This window comes from Eucyclogobius newberryi, unplaced genomic scaffold, assembly GCF_026437365.1.
Source record: "Eucyclogobius newberryi isolate DKJ021-1_F unplaced genomic scaffold, fEucNew1.0.hap1 SCAF_13, whole genome shotgun sequence".
In the NCBI taxonomy this organism is placed as follows: domain Eukaryota; kingdom Metazoa; phylum Chordata; class Actinopteri; order Gobiiformes; family Gobiidae; genus Eucyclogobius; species Eucyclogobius newberryi.
The window spans coordinates 6,542,969-6,563,747 of record NW_027315757.1 but is presented as its reverse complement, the minus strand read 5'-3'; the positions used below and the strand labels follow the sequence as shown (position 1 = coordinate 6,563,747).

Below are 20,779 nucleotides of genomic sequence, written 5' to 3'. Positions count from 1 at the left end.
TTTACAGTCAATATATCTCACTAAAGTTGTGTTGTATTTTATTTATTTGACCCGTATTGTCCTGCATCTGAGGCTTTGAGTGCCCAGATAATTCCTGTTTTCACCTACCCCCTATCCCCGCCCACATATCTGCACTTACTGTGACTAGTCGAAAAATTAAGCCCCTGAGATGGAAATAAATGACGATCTGCTGCTTGGAACTGAAGGGTCACTGTGAAGAGACGATTGTGCACTTTTAAACAGGTTTCAGGTTCATGTTTATGCAGCAAAAAACATGTGCATTTATTCTCTCTCGGTTGAGTTTGGACAGTGTTGGGAAGTAACTGAATACTTAAACCAGTCGTATCATTGTATGAGCCGCAATTAAGGCATTGGACATTAAACCCATGAGGTGGCATCATCATGATTTCATCCAAATACATCATCTTTTCACATCTGAACACTTTGAGCACATTGAAAGTGTTCATTTAAATGTATAACTTCTCACGTGTCCCCACTGTCAGGGCTCTCTCAGACCTAACACCAGAGCCTGCAGACTGTCCTTCCAAAGTCCAGAATGTCTTTGGGACGGTCCAGTTCCTCCTCAGTCTGTGGAACTCTCTTCACGTACCTAAAACTGCAGAATGACTTAAACATCTTTAACAAACGTCTGAAACTGTGGCTGAAACCGGGGCAGTTGCACACGTGATCCACTTATATTTTTATACAAATGTATTTTGTATTGAATACCAACTCCATTACAGTTACTCTTTCCTTTTTAATCATTTATTTTGTACAAGAAAACCCACTGAGAGGAACTCTTTTTCATGTGAACCCTGTGAAGCATCAAATACAAATAAAACATGGGAAAACCGGATAAATGCCAATAAAACATTTAATTAAACTATCAATAAAATGTACAAATACATAAAAACACACTTACACATACAATATGGGATACGATCATACAGAGCAGGAACACTGGCATTGTGGGTCATTTTTAACCAGTGCTGTGAAAGCCATAAAATACTTATTCATATAAAAAGTGTGTGTTTTGTGGAGAAACGTTACAGAAGGCCTTGTTCCCGAGAATGTCCTGAGATCTCAGTTGATGAATACTTTATCTGAAGTTCAGCAAACATGTTAAATAATTGAGCAAAATCCCCAAAACAGTTTTATAATCAAACCACATGCAGTGCTGTTCTCTTCTTGCGTCCCACTTTTCCTTTGCTAAAATCAGAGGAATACGTTGTGGTATTTGACCACGAAATTTAGGCTTCAAACTGCAGTGAATTAGTGCAAAAAAAGGGGAAAATGTCGCATTTATCAGATTTTTGTTTCTCTATTTTGTGCTAAAGTTTCTGTTATCTCATAAATAAATGCACACAAACTGACTGGAGCGTTCCAGGTGTAGAAGATGGTGTAGCCTAGCCTCCAGAAAACATACACCTTTAACAACACAGTCCCTGGAGGTGTGGCAGAGTGGTTAGCCTGGCTCTCTCACCCATGTTCTTGTGCGTGCAGGTGTCCCGCTGTGAGCGCTGTCGCTGTGGGGCCAACAGAGAGGTGTACTGTACCGTCTCCGACTGCCCCGCCCCGCACTGCGTCGACCCCACCTTCGAGTCGCGCCACTGCTGCCCCATCTGCACGAGCGGTCAGACTTTTACCAGCTTCACTCACACTTCCGGCCCCTTGTTACATGTTCCCGATGTGCCGGATGCAGATCAGGTTTAGGTCGTCACGTTTTAACAATGGAGATGCAGAAACGCGCTCGGCAAACTGTAAACCGGGACGAGGGGGCGTATGAGCTTTACCACACCTGGGATACAGTTCTGAAGTCGTACTGCAGATGGCGCTGTCGTGCTCCAAGTGGGAAGACAGTGGCAAAATATAAATTGAATTGAATCTGAGCAAGTTTAAAACACATCGGCCTTAATTAACTGTTGATGATGATGATATATGTGTCTGTGTCATACAAGATAAGAGAAGATATTTCTTTATTGTCCACACTTGGGGAAAGTTTGTTGTTGCAACGCAGGTAGATACAGCGGAAAAGGACAGATAATTTATAGGAAGTTTAAAAAACACTCTTAAAGGCGCAATTTGAGAACGCAGGCGGAAGTGCGCATGCCACTCCCCCGTGCGGACCGATACAACACACACGTGCGTTTGTTTATTAGCGCGACGGATCGCATCGCATCTCTCGTCTCCCGTAGATTTCTGTCCACTTCTGAATCAGCTGGAACTGTCTTTCTCCGTCTTCATTTTGCCTCGTACACTGAGGGAACTATATTATGATAGATCCATGCGCTTAGACGCGCGGAAACGTGGGGACGAGCCACACGCGGCTGCAGGTGAGCGATAGGTGCAGGACTAATCGGCCGTCCACGCCACGAGGAAATATGACTCAGATTTGGGCCCAAAAAATCGTCCATTCAACCTTTAATAGAAGAACTCTTATAAACAAAAACTCTTATAAACAAAAACTCTTATAAACAAAAACTCCTATAGACAAAACCTCTCATTTCTTAATAAGGAATGGAGGGGAAAAATAAAATCCCCATATGATGTAAATAGTGTATTATAGTTCTAAATTCTATGTACAATTTTTACTTGGGTAATTCTGGCATATTATTTACAGATTTTTTTATTATAAGCACTGTCCCTAATAAAATGAACAAAATAAAATAAATACAAAATAAATAAAATAAATAAAATAAATAAAATAAATAAAATAAATAAAATAAATAAAATAAATAAAATAAATAAAATAAATAAAATAAATAAAATAAATAAAATAAAATAAATTAAAAAAAAAAAATCACTTTATATCATTGAGATTGAGATGCCACTGTTTTTTAGCACATTTGAAATCATTTTAATTGGAGATAAAACGCTGCCTCCCCTGACGTGCCTGTGTTGACACGTCGGCGGCCCTTGCGTCACGGCTCTGTTATGTCACACGCTCTTGACTGACCGCTCCTTCTACTCCTAAGCTTTATGAATGATCCAGGAATAGAACACGGCATGATTTGAATCCACAGTTGACAGTGGAGCAGATGGAGGAGGGGCGCTGTTACATAAAGCTGCGACGCTTAATCACTTATCACACAGATCTGGCAACGTAGCAACCTCCCTGTCACCAATGACCACACGTTTGTTATGATTCCACTCATGTTATCGACGCTTTGCCCGACTGAAGACCCTCCACCAGAAAAGTTACACAGTGGACCTTTAAAATAGAAGAGCTAAGGACATTGAGAGCATTTGTTGCAGATGTTTCAGTTTGGTTTATGGTTAATATTATTTCTATCCACATGGAACAAAGTCTGTCAAGTCCCCTATATGGCCATACGTTATATTATCTATTATTCATTACTTTTTAAAGGTAAACAGTTTTATTACATACATTTTTAACATTTTTGTTGGCCCGTAGGCTTAATTTGACAAAACGGTACTGTGTAAAATGGGGATAAGACTGGGGAACGACATGCAGCATATTGTCAAGAGCTGGATCTGAACTCACTCTACTTTGAGTTACAGAAAACGGCTCGTATTTTAGCAATTTTTTATGATTTCTGTGAATGCTTCTTCTTTTTAACCCTTGTGCTGCCCTCAAATGGAGTGTCCGGGTTAAAAACACCTTTTTAACTTAAAACGACTAAAAAAAACATGAAACAAACAAAGACACACTCAACAAAAAAGAACACGTTTTCATGTTGTGGAGGGAGAGGGGAGCCGTTCTACTCCAGACGCCTGTGGAGGGCTCTAAAGTGCTGGTCACATCCAAGTGTGGACTGTGAAGAGAGAATGGTTTTAAAAACATACGGTACATTTTTGAGGAGAAGCGATAAGTCACCTCAAGTCAGGGTTGAGTTCATCAGTGACCTGCGTGAGGTTCATGGCGAGTGAGGCACCAACTTGTTCAGATTTACAAGAGCGAATGAACCCAAAAAAGCCCCTTAAACATAATTTGATTGACAGCAGACACTGAGTTATATCAGCATTCTTTACACAAACATGTGACACTTTATTTAAGCTCGAAACGTATTCAAATTCCAGCCTATTTCAAGCCAAACGAAATCCAAGTTCATGGTCTTATCTTTACATTTTCATAAGCCTCATTGCAAATAAGAAATAAAGGAGTTCAAGAGTCCGCGGGCTCAGCAGCGCCCTCTGCCGTGAGTCAGGCGTATTGCTTCCATCACCGAGAGAACTTTTACTGCTGTTTTATAATGAATCTGCGAGCCTAAAACACGTTTCAGAAATAGATTTTAAAAAGGGGAAGGAGCTACAGACAGTTGTCAAATCCTCAACGTCGTGATGGCAACCACACAGAGCTTTAGGACGCTTCAACACTTGTACTTTAAAGGACAGACGGGTAGTTCAACTGTGTGTGATCCCAAAGTGTGTGTCCGTGACAGTTGTAGACTTGTATATTTGTTGTTTTTCACAGTTTAGTTGTGTTATGAGCTCTTACAGGAGAACATCTCACAAAGCCCTGGCCCTTAGAGCTCTAAATCACACATCTATCCCACAGGCCCCACACACGATCTCTAAATCTTTTGCCTCTCTCCGGTTCCAGGGCCCAACTGCTTCGCGGGGAACAGGATCATCCCGGCCGGAGAGCGCGTGAGCGTCGACGAGCGCACGGTCTGCTACTGCACTTACCGGGAGGGCACCTGGCACACACGCCCTCACGCCACCTGCGAGGAGGAGAACCGCAGCACGCCCAGCGCCACCGAGCCCCCGGAGCCGCCCAGGGACCAGGACGCCGGCGAGGGCAGAGGGTACGGGCCCCGGCTGGAGCTCATACCGTGAGGAGGAGCCGGGGCCCAGGCTTTACTCGCAGTCGATCCCCGCTTAAGCTCAAAGATGACACGGAACCAACGTGTACAAGTGTTGAATGAGAGTTGATGCAGGGGTGGGAAGAGTAACTGACTTTTACTGCAAAATAATATTACTCAAAGTAGAAATACAAAGTAGTGCGACAATAAATGACTCAAGTATGAAGAAGAAAGTATTTGGGGAAACTACAATATAATGACAATAGAAACAAAGTAGAAAAAGCTTCAGTTGTAGTCATCTGGACTCAGTTTGAAAAAGTAGACGTTTCGACTCTCATCCAAGAGTTATTGTCAATAACAGAATTTAGGTCGAGAACTCCGATATTAATACTGTTCTGTGGTAAGACCCGCCCATTGGGAGGAGCCTTCCTGAAGTAGAAAGAGTTGTTTGTTTCAACAGAAACTCCCCCCTTGTATCTACCGAGCTAGCCTATTCAGAATTTTAATTGCCTATTAGAAACCTCTTTGTCTTTGTGAGACCCTGGCTCAACCACCCTGAGTACCTGATTAGCATCTAAATGTCCTTGTCCTGGTCCTCTACCTTTCCAGGGGTTCAGTATCCCATTATAAATAACAGGAAGATTAAACCTTAGCCCTCCATTTCTGTTTAAAGAAGGTCTTTCTTTTTTAACAAAAATAGCTTCCTTGACTCCTCTTTCAAACCATCTTTTCTCCCTGCTTAAAACCTTCACCTCACCGTCTTCAAACGAGTGATTAGAGGCTTCAAGATGGAGATGCACGGCACTCTGAGGTCCTGAACTAGTATTTCTTCTGTGCTGATAGAGCCTCTTGTGTAGAGGCTGTTTCGTCTCACCTATGTAACGTTCTTTACAGCTTTCTTCACTGCATTGGATCGAATAAACTACATTGCTCTGTTTTTGAGTCGGCAACTTGTCCTTTGGGTGAACCAGTTTTTGTCTTAAAGTGTTTCCTGGTTTAAAATAAACAGGATCATTTATTGACAATGACTCTTGGATGAGAGTCGAAACGTCTATTTTTTCAAACTGAGTCCAGATGACTACAACTGAAGCTTTTTCTACTATGGAACACGCCTGGACGAATGAGGGATTACACCGACATAATAGAAACAAGTTAATAAAGACAAAGGAAGTGGTAAAAAAAAAATAAAAAATGGTTTGATGAAAACAAATTGTCCTTAAACAAGACTAATTCACCCATTTTAACATAAACATCCAGTTGTCCCTAAATTAAATATATATTAAGTATCTGAAATGTTTGGCTGTGACACTGGGTGAGAACTGAAAAGGCAAATATCATGTGAGTAGAAGAAGAAATATATGCAAATGTAATACATCAATGTTACAAGTTAAGCATTTCGTCGACCACAACGCCTTAAGGTTAAAATACTTATAGACATTGATATTCCCTTATTTTATGTATTTTCTGGACGTGGGGAAACACACAAAATAACTAAATGAAACCTTTCATTACACAGAAACAGTAAGAATTATTCGTCCATTCAAGAGAGCAACTATCTACTATTTATTTATTTACGGTTATTTTAAGTAATAATTTAAAGCAATCAAAATCAAATCATATGAAAGAAACGTGTGAATATCAGGAATCACTAGGGAGAGTTGCCATGGGCTCATTTCATCCACTGTCCCACATTCACACATCAAAGCTCATTTAAAGTCGACATGTGCAGCAAAATCAACTTAAATGAGCTTTTAACCTTGTATTTTGATCGCTTCCTCTGTTTGAATAATCCTGTATTGTTCTGTAACCAAGGCGCCAGTGCTCAGAAAAGTCCTGTTTTCACCTACCCTCTATCCCCGCCCACATCCTTGTTTTTAGAAGAGATTGTTTTAAAATGAACCCTCTTGAGTGACACATGTAGAGTTCTAAAATGTCACAAAGCCAAAAATACAAAGTGTGAAGGAGTTTGGAAGGAGGCTGCAGTTATGAACAGGTCTTTCTATTCAAACCGCAAAGTTATAAACTAAATCCATCACGAATACTAGAATATACAGCAAACCTTTTCAGATGGGAGAAAGATAAAAGGGTTAGAGGGAAGATTTTGAGATGTGGTTGGAAAAATGTGAAACTAATGTACCTTACAGCACTTTAGTTAATATGTATGATGTTCACATTTATGGTCATATTCTGCATTATTGGCCTTGTAACATGCTCTTTGCTTTGGCCTTTCATGTTTTAGTCAGGCCTTTACCACTCCAGAGGGACTTAAATCAAAGTAACTCTCCCGCGACATGTACGCACACAGTAATGTTCATGATTGAGGGAGAAATCAGTGATTTATGGACTTTGAAACAGGAGATGTCAGAGCTTGATCCATCACAAATCTGCAAAACTCTGGATATTCCATTTGAAGTGTCAAGAGTGTGAATGAAGCTAAATACAATGTCAGGAATGTTAATCACATGGATCCTTCTCACAGGCTTGAAAAGAAAATATTCATTAGAACATTTATTCTACTCAATGTATTTCAAGTACACGCTCTGATTTTTCACAATACATTTTGTGGTGTAGAGACTTGACTAATGAAGAAGTACCATGAACATGTCATTATGCAGGATGATATACTTGTAGTCTGTGGTCAGTCCATGTCTTGTGAACTTTGAATATTTGGCATAAGTCTCCATCCTTTCCCCCCCTCTGGCTGCAGTGCTGCAGCAGGTGGTGGCCTAATTCCTGTTCCAGCCCGTGGCAGAGGAAACTGTCCATAGGGCCAGCTGGCATCGGGCTTCACCTGTCCTGCTTAGTGGAACCTCCGGGAGGCGCACCTGTTCAGTCCATGTTGTGTTGCATCATTTGTGTTAAAAAGTCTGTAGCTTAAAAGTGTCAGTGATTTAATGTCAAGCAACGACGACGCCACAAACACAAAAACTGACATGTACAAGGCCGATCCAGGTTTAGACCACGAGCAGCAGCAGCTCAACACTTTCAGTCAGGCACACATTGTAAATAAGATCAGGTTTTGCCTGATTATAAAGGTGTAGGTCATTTAACGTTGCATACAACAGGAAAATGAAACGAGAAAAGCTTAAGCTAGTTTATAGTTTCTGCAATTAGTACAAATACATACAAGTTTATCGCTTGAGAAAGCACTAACATTATTCAAACTTAAAAAAGGACATGAATGATATCCGCCTGTCCTTCAGCTGAAATGACAAATTCAGTTTGTGAACATAATGAACCAGGCCATTCTCGTGGTCAGATTGAAGACACTGGGCAGGGGTTGATTAACAACATTTATTGAAAACAGATCAAGCGATGCTGCCGGCGTTGGAGGCGATCCTGGGCCACAGGTCTGCACACTCTTTGGCCACGGGGCCTGTGATGGCTGAACCTGCAGGACACAGTTATATTAGACCAACACAGACGTAGAACACATATGTCATTTGTCTCATCACTGATTGAGCTCAGTCAGTCACAGCAGCACCGCCGTCTCACCCACAGTGAAGACTCACTTTACCCTTCTACGACAACTCACCCAGCCACTGAGCAGACAGAGCAAGTGCTTTTTGGAAGGGCTCCGAGCACAAACTACGGACACTCCATACCCACCTTTCATTTCCCCTTTGTTATTTACTATGACCCCCGCGTTGTCTTCAAAGTATAGAAAAACGCCATCTTTTCTTCGATACGACTTCCGCTGCCGGATCACCACCGCAGGATGCACTGCAGAAGAGGGAAGGCTAGTTTAACTTTAGTGCAGACGACTTGTGTCCATGATCCAAAGTCTGATGTGGAAAGTGTCAATAAAAAACAGGCCCATGTTAGAAGCGTTAAAACTCAAATGTTCCATTTAGACCAAAAAATGTGATCTTAAAAAGTCAAATCATGCAGCCAAAAGAATCTGAGAAGGCAGGCCCTAGAGTGCTCTAGACCGCCCATGGGTTTGATCTAAGCAGTTTGCAGGTTTGTAGTTTGTCCTTTACACCCGCTGGCGCTTGTTCTCAAACTTCGACCCACTTCTACCAACCCAGCTCCCATTTATTTTGAAAGAACTGGGCATTTAAGGGGCACGGGTGCAATATTAAGAGGATATTCACCACCACAGTGCAGTTAATGACAAACGTCTGCCTTTGCATCTGCAGGCCACGCTCATGAGACCACGAAGAGCAAGCTACAGTCAGAGGCTCTGACACCACTACCGTCCCTGCCCTGTGGACAGTGTGTGGGTCAGTCCATGTCCACAGCAGTGTTTTGAAGGGGGGAAAAGTGGAGAAGGAAACTCATTCCAAATAGAAACTAGCAAGTTGATCTGCAGCCCTCAAATATAAAAAAAGGTTCATACTGGTCAATATCCCTCGATTTAAAATATGATTATTTGAGGGAGAAATGCTCAGAACGAGTCTGGTGATTCGTGACTAGAAACCAGCAGTAGATCTGAGCTTGACCCATGTCACACCTCACACCGCTATGAGGACTTTCTAACCAGGATTCATCAGACCAGACTGAGGAGCAGCAGGACACTCACCCTTTTTCCGGAGTTCAGGCTTGCCCTTCTTCACTGTGGCCATCACCATGTCTCCCACTCCAGCGGCGGGCAGACGGTTCAGACGACCCTTGATGCCCTTCACGGAGATGATGTACAGGTTTTTGGCCCCTGGAAGCACAAACACAGCAGTTAGAAGAGTACAGAGTGTGGCCACTCAGGCTTTAGGGCCAGGACAGTTTGTCTCATCACTGATTGAGCTCAGTCAGTCACAGCAGCACCGCCGTCTCACCCACAGTGAAGACTCACTTTGCCCTTCTACGACAACTCACCCAGCCACTGAGCAGACAGAGCAAGTGCTTTTTGGAAGGGGACACAACAGACCTGGCTTAGATCTACCCACCTAAAACCTTGCCTCGTTTGAATAAATAGTCACAATACAAGCGTGTATCGCAGTCCTCAGTAAGAATGGTACTTCAGACTCTGCCACATAACTATATCAGATGAACTTTCTTGCATCAAACATCTTAATTTATATTGGCAAGATTGACATTGTTGCAAGATTGTGTAGTCCTACTTTTTTCCAAATGGCCTTACAAAAGTTCTGATAAAGCTCCTTTTGTGCGTTAGTAGTGTAGCGTTAATATCTGAATTACAATCCTGGTTTAGGAGGGCTTTACCTGTGTTGTCTGCGCAGTTGATGACCGCTCCCACTGGCAGACCCAGGGAGATGCGGAACTTGGCCCCCGAAGAACCTCCACGTCCTGAACAACATCACAACATGCACTTCAGATTCAAACGTTCACATGTTCAGGATGGTAGGTGTGCTCTTAAAATACTGTCAGAGGGGTTCAAATTCAAAAATTGAGCCAACGCCACATTTTCAATGATCCCGACATCAGATCTAAATATTTATGATTCAACTCTTTAGTCAGTTTGCTTCTTTTAATAAGGCTGGGAACGTGCTAGTTTTTATAGGCTCAGAAACCCATTTCAGCGTGTAGAATTTACAGTCAAGTGTGCAACATATCTTTAAATTAAAAACAGGTATTTGTCCACTAAATGCTTAGAGAAAGGAAAAAAACATTGTAATAATCTCATACTGCATAAACAAAATGGTAAATGTGTTTGAAGCAGGCTGATACAACTATGTTTAATGCTTTCTTTGCGATATTCTGGATGTTCATTCAAACTGAAGTGAGGCTGAAAATAATGTTATTTCATACGAGAACATGGGATTAACCTCAGAATATCACAAAACAAACTAAATCAAGTTGGAAAACTAATCCCTCATTTACAGGAGCGATAACCTTGTTTCAACAGATGGATTTTAATGAAAGACCATGAAACATTGACCTACATAGATGCATTAGACTGACACCTTCCATCTCATGAAGCTTAAATACAACTTTTAAGAACATTTAGATTTAAGTATTTTACATTTCTACCATGAGCATCTTATTTTTTGTTGAAGATTTAAAATTAAAAACTCTTAGGAACTGATTTCAGTTGACAAGTGTTCTATTCAACTTCAGCTGGAATTTTGAACTCTCTCTCAAGACTTTAGAAACTTTCTGGGTTGACATGACACTCTAAAAATATTTAATACGTAATTGTTTAAACTAAAATGAAATAGACGTCCTCTTTATAGAAATAGTCACTAAAGGATGAACAGTATTTTAACTTCAAAAATCACATTGAAGTACAAAAAGAAAACATTGTGGTCAAGACTGACATCTCTAACTAAAATCAGTTGAGCTCGCAATAGTTTAAATTGTAAATTAATAATATAAAATCCAGGCTCTGCTCACACGTGTGTCAGGGCTTTTACTTTGACAAAACCACCAGGATTATTCACGTTTTGCGAAGTTCGATTTAGTTTCTCCAGTGAAATTACACTATGTTCCACTTCACGTCTGCCTCTATTTCAAAACTGAAAAAGGAGTACGCTGACATAAACTTAAACCAGTCTTTATGGACATGAGGTTCTCTTGCTCCAGAGCTAACCATGGAGTCAACCCGGAGTGAGCTAACAGTTAGCCGAGGCTAGCGCACACACTGGGGGCTTTACATGTCACGGTCCTCGCGATACTTAAACAAAATATACATACAAATACTTACTTCTGCAGGAAACATCTTATGTACTGATCTGGTCGCACAAACGCGAATTACAGCCTTGGTTTGATCGCGCTTTTCTACAAACGGGTGCACTCACAGCGCTGTAGCCGAAACATGGCTTCCGCAACGTCCCCACATACAAAGGATTAAAATCATTAATCTACGCACAGTGACACTAAACTACTAATCCTGGAGCAGAGCCGTGGATGTTATGTTTAAGTTAAATGAGCAGATAAAGTCTGATTAAGTCCCCAAACAGCAGATTACGGTGGATTTGAACAGGTGAAGCTCATACCTCTCTTGGACATTGCAGCGGCAGGGAAAGAGGAAGAAGGTGAAAGGAATGCTGGGATATGAAGTCCGTCAAAAGTACATCCGGGTCGTGTGGTCTCGCTCACATCGCTTTAATAATACATGGAGTCATCCATTCTTGGTAAAAAAATAAATAAATTATAATAATCACAATAAACAATGAAGCATTTTTAGCGTCTTTGTCTTTAGATGTAAATATACATGTATAAGAGCGCAACGTCATATCCTCCCGCCTGCAGAGGGCAGCAGAGGCCCACGCATACAGGCTTATGTGCGGGCTGTTTTATGGATCAATATGATAATAATAATAATAATAATAATAATGTCAACTAAATTATATCTTAATATTATCTAAAAGGGTAATAAGTATAATTGAGTGATTATTTTATTATTATTTAAACTGTGCAAAGGAAAATGTTACAACATCTTTTACATTCACATAACAGAACAATAAATATCTGCACTACTTCAGTAGTGGGAAGAAGAACTATTAACCACCCCTGTTAATTACAAATGATCTTATGGTTGTATCTTTCTGCAGATGAAAAGTCTAATGTAATTAATATGTTCATGACTTGTAAAAATAATTACATTTTCATATTAAACTACATGAAATCATAAAAAGCCATGCTTCTCAGATGAATCATGAATCTCAAATATTACAGTATATATTTTATATAACTGATGTTCAGTGTCGTTCAAATGTGTCTTTCAATTTTTTTTTTACATTTTTGTTTGTTTGATTAGGTTCAGTATGCCATTCGCATTGAAGGAAGCTACTTGTAAGACTTCATTGGGTTGATTGTATTGATCGTACCGTTGATAACTCTTGAATGTTTTTAATCTCTCTGATAGAAAACAACAATCATACGCAAGAACCATAGGAACGCAAAAAGAGCTGAAAGAGTAAAAAAAACATAACAAAAGGGTTCATGTTGGAAACAGGCATCGAATCCAAAACCTGATCAAAATTAAGATCGTAAAGGGGGACGTCCAATCCTAATGAAGGACCCCCCTAAAAAAAAATTCTGCAGGCACTTCTCACACCAATCTTTGGAAAGAACTTGATATATAACCTACCTGGCTCATCATATCCCCCTGCCGCATTCTGCAAGTATTTTCCAATCCCCCACATTTGGCACATCGATGAGTAGATATTAGTCGCAGAGTTTATGTACAAAAGCAGACAGCCATCATAGAGCATAAAGCAGTGGTTCTTAACCTTTTTGTAGGTACTGAACCCCACCAGTTTCATAAGCGCATTCACCGAACCCTTCTTAATTGGTAAAATAAAATAAGATTTTTTTCAAGTTCAAAACAAGGTATATATTTTACTGTCCACAAAATGAACCGTGCATCAACATCACTGTGTTCAAAGAACAACATTTTCACACAAAAACAAAAACATAATAAGAATATTTACTGGCTGACCTTTTGGCCCTTTGGGGCCAGGCTGGTGCCAAGACTTTGCCCTAAAAGGAGGGCTTTGATTCAGGGTAAACTCTGGGGCCTGTTCCCTATTCCTTTTGGCCCTTTTGGGGCCAGGCTGGTGCTAAGAATTAGCCCAGAAAGGAGGGCTTTCATACAGGCTAGTCTCTGTGGGCTCGGGCTTGGTCCTTTTTGCCCTCTTGGGGCCAAGGCTGGTGACAGGTCTTATCCCAAAAGGGGTTTTGATACAGGTTAGACTCTTGGTGATTTCCCTGGTCCTTTTGGCCCTTTTAGGTGCAAGCTGGTACCAAGACAGAGAAGGATCTGTGTCTTGACCTCCGCCGAACCCCTTAGATTGACTCACCGAACCCAGGTTAAGAACCAGTCTGATTGTTTTTAACATCAGACTTTATGCCATAAAGTCTGATGTTAAAACCAAATAAATCATAAGATAAGATAAGATAAGATATTCCTTTATTGTCCCACATGGGGAAATTTCATTGGTGCAACGCAGTAGAAGATCTCCTATAAATAAATAAAAACTCCCATAGACAAATAAATAAATAAATACATAAATACCATTGCATGTGATCACGACAGTAATTGCACATGAATATGTGTCACGACAGCACATAGATTGCACATGAATTTCACATGAATTGCACATGAATTCCAACAGCAATTGCACATATGACAGAGTTGCACATCAGTATTAGGTTAGGTCAGTATTGCGAGTGTTCAGTACTAACAGTTTTTGTTATAAAGTCTGACAGCAGCAGGAAGGAAAGACCTACGGAACCTTTCCTTCGCACATCGAGGGTGGATCAGTCTCTCACTGAAGCTGCTCTCCAGAGCAGAGAGAGTGTCCTGCAGGGGGTGACACTCATGGTCCAGCATAGATGTGAATCTAGCCAGGACCCTTCTGTCCCCCACCTCCTGCACCGAGTCCAGAGCACAGCCCAGGACGGAGCTGAACTTCTTGATGACTCTGTCCAGCCTCTTCCTCTCCCTCTCTGTGATGCTGCTGCTCCAGCAGGCCACACCGTACAGGAGGGCTGATGCCACCACAGAGTCGTAGAAGGTCTTCAGGAGTGGCCCTGTCACTCCAAAAGACCTGAGTCTCCTCAGGAGGTAGAGCCGACTCTGGCTCTTCCTGTACAGTGCGTCTGTGTTATGAGTCCAGTCCAGTTTGTGGTTCAGATGAACACCCAGGTACTTGTATGAGTCCACTCTCTCAATGTCCCGTCCCTGGATGTTCACTGGTGAGGGGGCAGTGGGGTGGCGTCTGCGGAAGTCCACCACCATCTCCTTGGTCTTCCCCGCGTTGATGAGGAGGTGGTTCCGCTGACACCAGTCCACAAAGTCCTGCGCCAGTCCTCTGTACTCCGCATCATCGTCGTCCGTGATGAGTCCGATGATGGCAGAGTCGTCAGAGAACTTCTGCAGGACACAGCTGTCCGTGTCATGTCTGAAGTCTGCAGTGTAAAGGGTGAAGAGAAAGGGCGCGAGGACAGTGCCCTGGGGCGCCCCCACACTGCAGGTCCGAGTGTCAGACACACAGTTCCGGGCTCTCACAAACTGGGGTCGGTCTGTGAGGTAGTCCAGGATCCACTCTGCCAGGTCATACTCCACACCAGCCGTCTCCAGCTTGTCCCTCAGGAGCAGCGGCTGGATGGTGTTGAAGGCACTGGAGAGATCGAAGAACAGGGTCCTCACAGAGCTGCCAGGCTTTTCCAGGTGAGAGAGAGAGCGGTGCAGCAGGGAGATGACGGCGTCCTCCACTCCGATGCCAGACCGATATGCAAACTGCAGCAGGTCCATGGCTGAGCTCACGGTGGAGCGGAGGTGGTCCAGGACTAGCCGCTCCAGTGTCTTCATCAGGTGGGACGTGAGAGCCACTGGCCTGAAGCTGTTGAGGTCTTTGGGGCGCGGTGTCTTAGGCACAGGTACCAGACAGGAGGTCTTCCAGACCTGTGGTACCACCCTCAGCTTCAGGCTCATGTTGAAGACATGCTCCATAACTCCACACAGTTCATCCGCGCAGGACTTAAGGAGCCTGGGGCTGATGCCATCAGGTCCTGCTGCCTTCCTCACTTTAATCCTCTTCAGCTCACTCCTCACCTGTGCTGCTGTGACAGTCAGTGGTTGGCAGGGGGACCGTGTGCTGGGGGGATGGGTGAGTCCAGGCGAAGTGGGGAGCTGATGGTCCGGGGCAGATAAGCGAAGAGGAACAGATGCAGGGCATTGTCCAGCTGTGGAAGAGGGAGCATGCAGCTGTGCAGGGGGAGGGGCGGGTGACCGATCAAACCTCAAGAAGTGAGCATTTAAATCATTCACCCACTGTAGATCCCCCTCTGTCTGGGCAGGGGGATCTACAGTGGGTGAATGATTTAAATGTCATCATTCTCTTCAAATTAACAGTACATCTCTTGTACTCTTCAGTTCTCTGTGTTTTGCATCTTCCTGAGGAGAACTTCTGCCTCTCCTGGTGTTCTGAGCATGTGTTTTTTACCTTTAAAAGTCACCAGAAGCGTCGCGGGGAAAGATAACCCATGTCTCAGTTTTACCCTCCTGAGCTCCTCACAGATGGTGGAACTTTTGCCATTCTTGACTAACCTTGTATGGAATATCTGGAGCAAATAAGACTTGCTCACCTTTGTACTGGATGTCTCCTTTAACCCTTTCAACCTTCAAGACACTTTCCTTCACACGATCATTAAAGGTCCCATATCATGCAAAATCGACTTTTCAGAGCTTTTAACCTTGAGTTTTATGATGAAGCTGGTGAGGATGGGAACAATCTAACATTTCTGTGCAAACTTTGCCCAGCAAGTTTTCCCTCATGTTTTTGAGAATACACTGTGGGGTTGAAAGCTGCTGCTAGTGTGGTGCTGAATGGACAGCACATGGGGGAAGTCTGTCCCTTCAATGTGAATGTAAATCCTGGTTGGGTAAGGATTCAAAATTGGAAGATGAAATCTGACACATATTTTCAGCATTAAACTAATGAGATAATTGCTGCTTGTGGTTGTATTTGGGCAGGGGAAATAATTTAGAACAATTATTGCATAATATTTAAACAAAAAAACTGAACTAGTTAATTTTTTGGAGCTGTGAACTGTGAACTAAAAAATTTGAATTATGAACTATGAACTGAACTAGTTCACGTAGAAAGTGAACTTTCCTAACACTGCCTGCCGGGATGAAACGGTCTCTATATCTTTTAGTCTGGCATTTTGGCACGATCAGTTTTGCCCCAATGGCAGGTACTGAAGCAGAGCGTTCAGGGGGTGGCTCCGGTCCTGCATTATACTGGAGCTTAGTCTCTGCAAATGGCTGGTATATATAGACTCCATACTTTGTTGTGGCTGTCCGATCTGCTTGCCAGCCCACTTAACAATCTGAGAAAGAGCGTTTTTGTTCTCCACTGAAACATTTCCAACCCAAGATGACATGCAGAAGGCTAAGATGAACTCAATGAAAGCAGAATAAAACAAATACAAAAGAGTCTTGTCCACACCAAAGTTGCAGTCCCTTCTTGCACACTGCCTCAAAGTTAACATCAAAGTTAAGACCAGAGTCAATGATTGTGCCCAGGTACTGACTCACCAGCTCCACAGTTTGACCATTGACTGTGACCACTTCATAACTGTGTGTGCTTTTTTATAAAAATCAATGACCATATCTTTAGTCTTGTTCACATTCAGAACCATTTTGGAAAGTCTTGTACAATTGGCCCATAGCTGGCCTCCCCCTCCTGGAGTAGGCTCACCATAACCCGGAAGTCACATTTCATTGAGTGTCTGCGTGATGTCATGCAGGCACTATATGTTCTTGTATTTCACATATTTTTTATTATTATATTTTCCATGATTTTCCATTTAGCCAGTTTCAACTCCTTAACGCTTCAACCGATTTCAACATGTTATACCTTATATTATGATCGCTTTCACAGTAGTACGTGTGCTATTACTTTTGACATTTGAAAAACTTGTACTTTTTACAGAATTTGCAAGAATTTGCAAAAATATTAGTACTCCATTTAGCCAGTTTCAACTCCTTAAAGGTCTCATAACATGCAAAATCGACTTTTCAGAGCTTTTAACCTTCTTACATTGATTGATTCCCGCAGTTTTTAGCTATATTACAGACTATCTCCTTTCCGCGAATCTCCAAACTGACGGGGGGTGGGGCAAGACCGCGTCATAACCACAGGCATGCGTCATCATCCCCCCTCACCCCCCCTCTCCACCCCCCTCACCCTCCCGCCTTTCTAGTTGTTTTTGATGTGCATTTTGATCATGATGAAATTAAATGAAACAATTATGAAATAATAATCAAAAACAAAACATGTATATGATTGGTAATTTAGTTACATGCCTTTATTAGCCATGTCATTTCCGGTAACAAAACAACCTTTGTGGGTTAACACTGTGCACCAGCCTGGCCCCCAAAGGGACAAAAGGAGTGTATTCTGTAATAAATCTCTCATTTCTGGTGTAAGACTGTGCACCAGCCTGGCCCTGAAATGACCAGAAGAACCATGGAAAAGGCCCCAGAGTGTAGCCTACAATAAAGCCCTCTTTTCTAGGTAAGACTTGGCACCAGCCTGGCTCCTAAAGGGGAAAAAGGACCAGGTCAGACCCCCCAGAGTCTAGCCTGTAACAAAGCCCTCCTTTCTGGGGTAAGACTTGGCACTAGCCTGGCCTTTACAGGACAGAACAATCAGGGAACACGCCCTGGGGAGTAGCCTCTAATAAAGCCCTTACAGAAACAGAAAAACCTGGTGAAAAGTCACAGAGCGTAGCCTGTAAGCACCATCCTAGCTCCCAAAGGGCCAAAAGTATGCGGTTAGAGCCCCCAGAGTCTAGCCTGTAACAAAGCCTTCATTTCTGGGGTAAGACGGGGCACCAGCCTGGCCCCGAGCTTGTAATTGGTAGGGAAATAAACTATTTTTAATACGACCATTTCATTGTATTGTTTTCTCACATATTAAGAATCCGGCACAAGCTAACGTTGTATCTTGATTCTATCGGTCAATATATTTTTACTGCATGCGTGCGACAGCTAGTACACGCAGTGGGTCTGGGGCTTTTTAAAGGCAAAAACTAAATAAATAGGAATTAGTTGTATTTCCTCCTTTAAACTCAGTAGTTGCAGCTCAGAAACTGGACTATATTCAGTACTTTGCGTCTCCCTGTGTCTCTGCAGAGCACATAGACACATGCACACACCTGCTCGACCGTCTCCTCCTCCGCTGCCACACTCCTCTGCACTTCATCTTGTATAAACTAGTGTTTAAGTAACATAACACTGTTAAGTGAGACAATATTCAGTGTTTTTTTTTTAGCATCTACATTTGTGTATCTGCAGCGCGCACCAAAACCTGCACGACACGAGCTCTCCCACTGTGTCCTTCCCACTCGCTGCCAGCCACTCTCCTCACTGTTCTTTGTAATTTTATGATCTAAACATGCTTTCTGCCCATTATGCTGCACATTTATTGAGTCAGAACAACCCCAGCAATAAAAGGCTGAATCCTGGATGTGCTGGGACTGTGGAGCTCTGAGGAACGTTTTAGCTCTGAGGAACGTTTTAGTTCAGTCTCAGCGGATGCGTACCTATATTCCTTGGTACCTATATTCCTTGGTACCTATATTCCTTGGTACCTATATTCCTTGGTACCTATATTCCTTGGTACCTATATTCCTTGGTACCTATGTTCCCCATTTTCTATGAACGAGGGAACTACGGTACCAGGAAACAACGGCCCCTGATATTTCAAAAAGGCCCTGGTATTCCCTGGGGCCGCTATGCCCTAAACCAAAAAATTGGGGAACATCAGTACCGGGAAACATTGGTACGTGCACCTTTACAGAAGTCCCGTTTTTCCCTTCTTTTTTTTGACGCATAACAGTAAAACTCATGTGGCCTATGGGCTGTATTTGTTCAGTTGTTTAATGCGAACGAGAGGCATTAATAGTTTAAATAACTCACCCGAAGCCTCTTCAGTTGTGCCTCGCATGCACGTTGTTGAGTGTCGGCCTGTTGTCTTGGATCCCACAGTTCCACATCCCCAATAGTTGTGCAAAAATGTATCGAGCATTACATAACTTCAGTATATTACACTCATGTGTCTCAAATCTTCTTTATACACCTTGTACCACACAAAATCTCTTCGAGGTCAGTAAGCACAACCAGAAATAAACCATATATTAAGCGCACCGGATGGTTTTTGAGGACGTTAAAGGCTTTTATGTGCGCCTTATAGTGCGGGAAATACGGTAATCGACGCACTGGCCATTTCCGCATTTATTCATCCAGACTCTTGCAACTTATTCCGGAAAGTTTGTTTGTGCGTATAGGATTTTCTAACAATCCACGAACAGCAGTGCATTCAGAGAACGTTATGTTACGTTGAGGCTCTGTGCTGGAGTCCGGTCCACGCACGTGTTGCCTTGGTTTATTGGATTGAAGCTCCTCACTTAAGTTCTATCTTAACTCTTATCTAATATCCTAAAAATAAAATTAGACATGAGGCTTCTTTATCACTTTGAGGGTAGGCAAATAGGGGACAAGGGCCAGTCGAAACATGGCTGTAACATTAGCTGCATGTCTTGAAGTGTCCAAAGTGATGTGACACACCCGTTACTGCCAACTTGATATGTTGAGGATGAAAGCTGCATGCCGCACTGTGGGTTGTGCCAACAAAAAGTCTCAAAACAAAGGATTTCTACCCCCAAGACCCTGTTTTTTGGAAATGAATTATTCATCGTTAGGAGGGACCAGTGGGCATACAAAAATCACTCCAGACTGAGCGGTGAGCTGTTTGTTTCAGGTGGCTGCTGGCTAATGTCAGTTTACATGTTATTATGTACTTGAAAACACCTTCTCCACAGCATGCTTCTTCATTGGACTCTTGTACATCTTTGAATGCTAAACTCTGCACAAAGTTTGACTGCGGACGGCTCTACGTGACCCAAAGAACCAGAGGAGAACCTTATCCATGCACTACGCCTACAAGACTTTGTCAGCGTGCTGAACTATTCATCCGTCAGACTGACCCAAAAGTAGCTGCAGAGTCTGGGATTAAAAAAGTGCTTCCCTTAGATTTATATGAGAATTAAACAACGGTGCAACTGCGCAATTCTCAAATATTACAGTATTCTGGTGCGCCGTGTGATGATCCTAGTTCTCTTACATCTGGTACAGGGTGAGGATGTCTCACGCTGCAGCAGTAATAGTTGCCTCTGTGTGTGGAGTTAGAAGTGTAGCATGGTTACAACACCTGAATATATATTTACGGTATATACTGTATATATACATAATACCTGTAAATAAGAGTGTTCTATTTTGTTTTTTTCTGTTTACTTACCTGCTAATAGTGTAACACGTCTTCTGTGCGGGTGTACGTTTATCGTGGGTGTAGAAATAATACCAGGAGAAGGACAGCTCCTCGGGACAGCTTTTATTATCAGCCCCCAACTTTACAGGCAACACGTCTCAACACCTTGAGAATAGACTACTCCTCTCTACCTGCTCACGTGACCACCCGTGAGCCATATCCTTCCGCCCCACAAATAGTTCCATCCAAATTCGAACAAACATATAATCTTACAATAGTATTACCTAGTCTTGTGCTAGCTATTTTTACTTTATTTTATTCTATTAT

The 20,779-nt window shown here is 42.5% G+C and overlaps 2 protein-coding genes across 2 annotated transcripts in view; one reads left to right on the top strand and one right to left on the bottom strand.

Annotated features, from left to right (window-relative positions):
- Positions 1-4,814, top strand: part of LOC140357881 (brorin) — a 5,617-nt gene extending 803 nt beyond the window's left edge. Inside the window, exons 2-3 of the mRNA XM_072442428.1 lie at positions 1,504-1,633; positions 4,565-4,814. Coding sequence (XP_072298529.1) covers positions 1,504-1,633; positions 4,565-4,800 — 366 coding nt within the window. The 3' untranslated portion in view covers positions 4,801-4,814. The remainder of the gene's footprint in view (positions 1-1,503; positions 1,634-4,564) is intronic.
- A 3,231-nt stretch (positions 4,815-8,045) lies between these two features.
- rpl23 (ribosomal protein L23) lies at positions 8,046-11,745 on the bottom strand. Its single transcript, XM_072442427.1, has 5 exons — positions 11,663-11,745; positions 9,930-10,013; positions 9,292-9,420; positions 8,376-8,489; positions 8,046-8,157 (listed from the first exon to the last, which is right to left on the bottom strand). Exons 1-5 carry the CDS (start codon positions 11,673-11,675, stop codon positions 8,075-8,077), a joined length of 423 nt encoding a protein of 140 aa, XP_072298528.1. The 5' UTR covers positions 11,676-11,745; the 3' UTR covers positions 8,046-8,074.
- Positions 11,746-20,779: the final 9,034 nt, after the last annotated feature.

What these genes read in the sequence shown, in the direction of transcription:
- rpl23 (XM_072442427.1), bottom strand. An exon ending in CAACTGCGCAGACAACACAG is followed by an intron (nt 9,421 to 9,929) that starts GTAAAGCCCTCC and finishes TTGTGCTTCCAG; the next exon opens with GGGCCAAAAACCTGTACATC. An exon ending in TAACAAAGGGGAAATGAAAG is followed by an intron (nt 8,158 to 8,375) that starts GTGGGTATGGAG and finishes TGTGTCCTGCAG; the next exon opens with GTTCAGCCATCACAGGCCCC.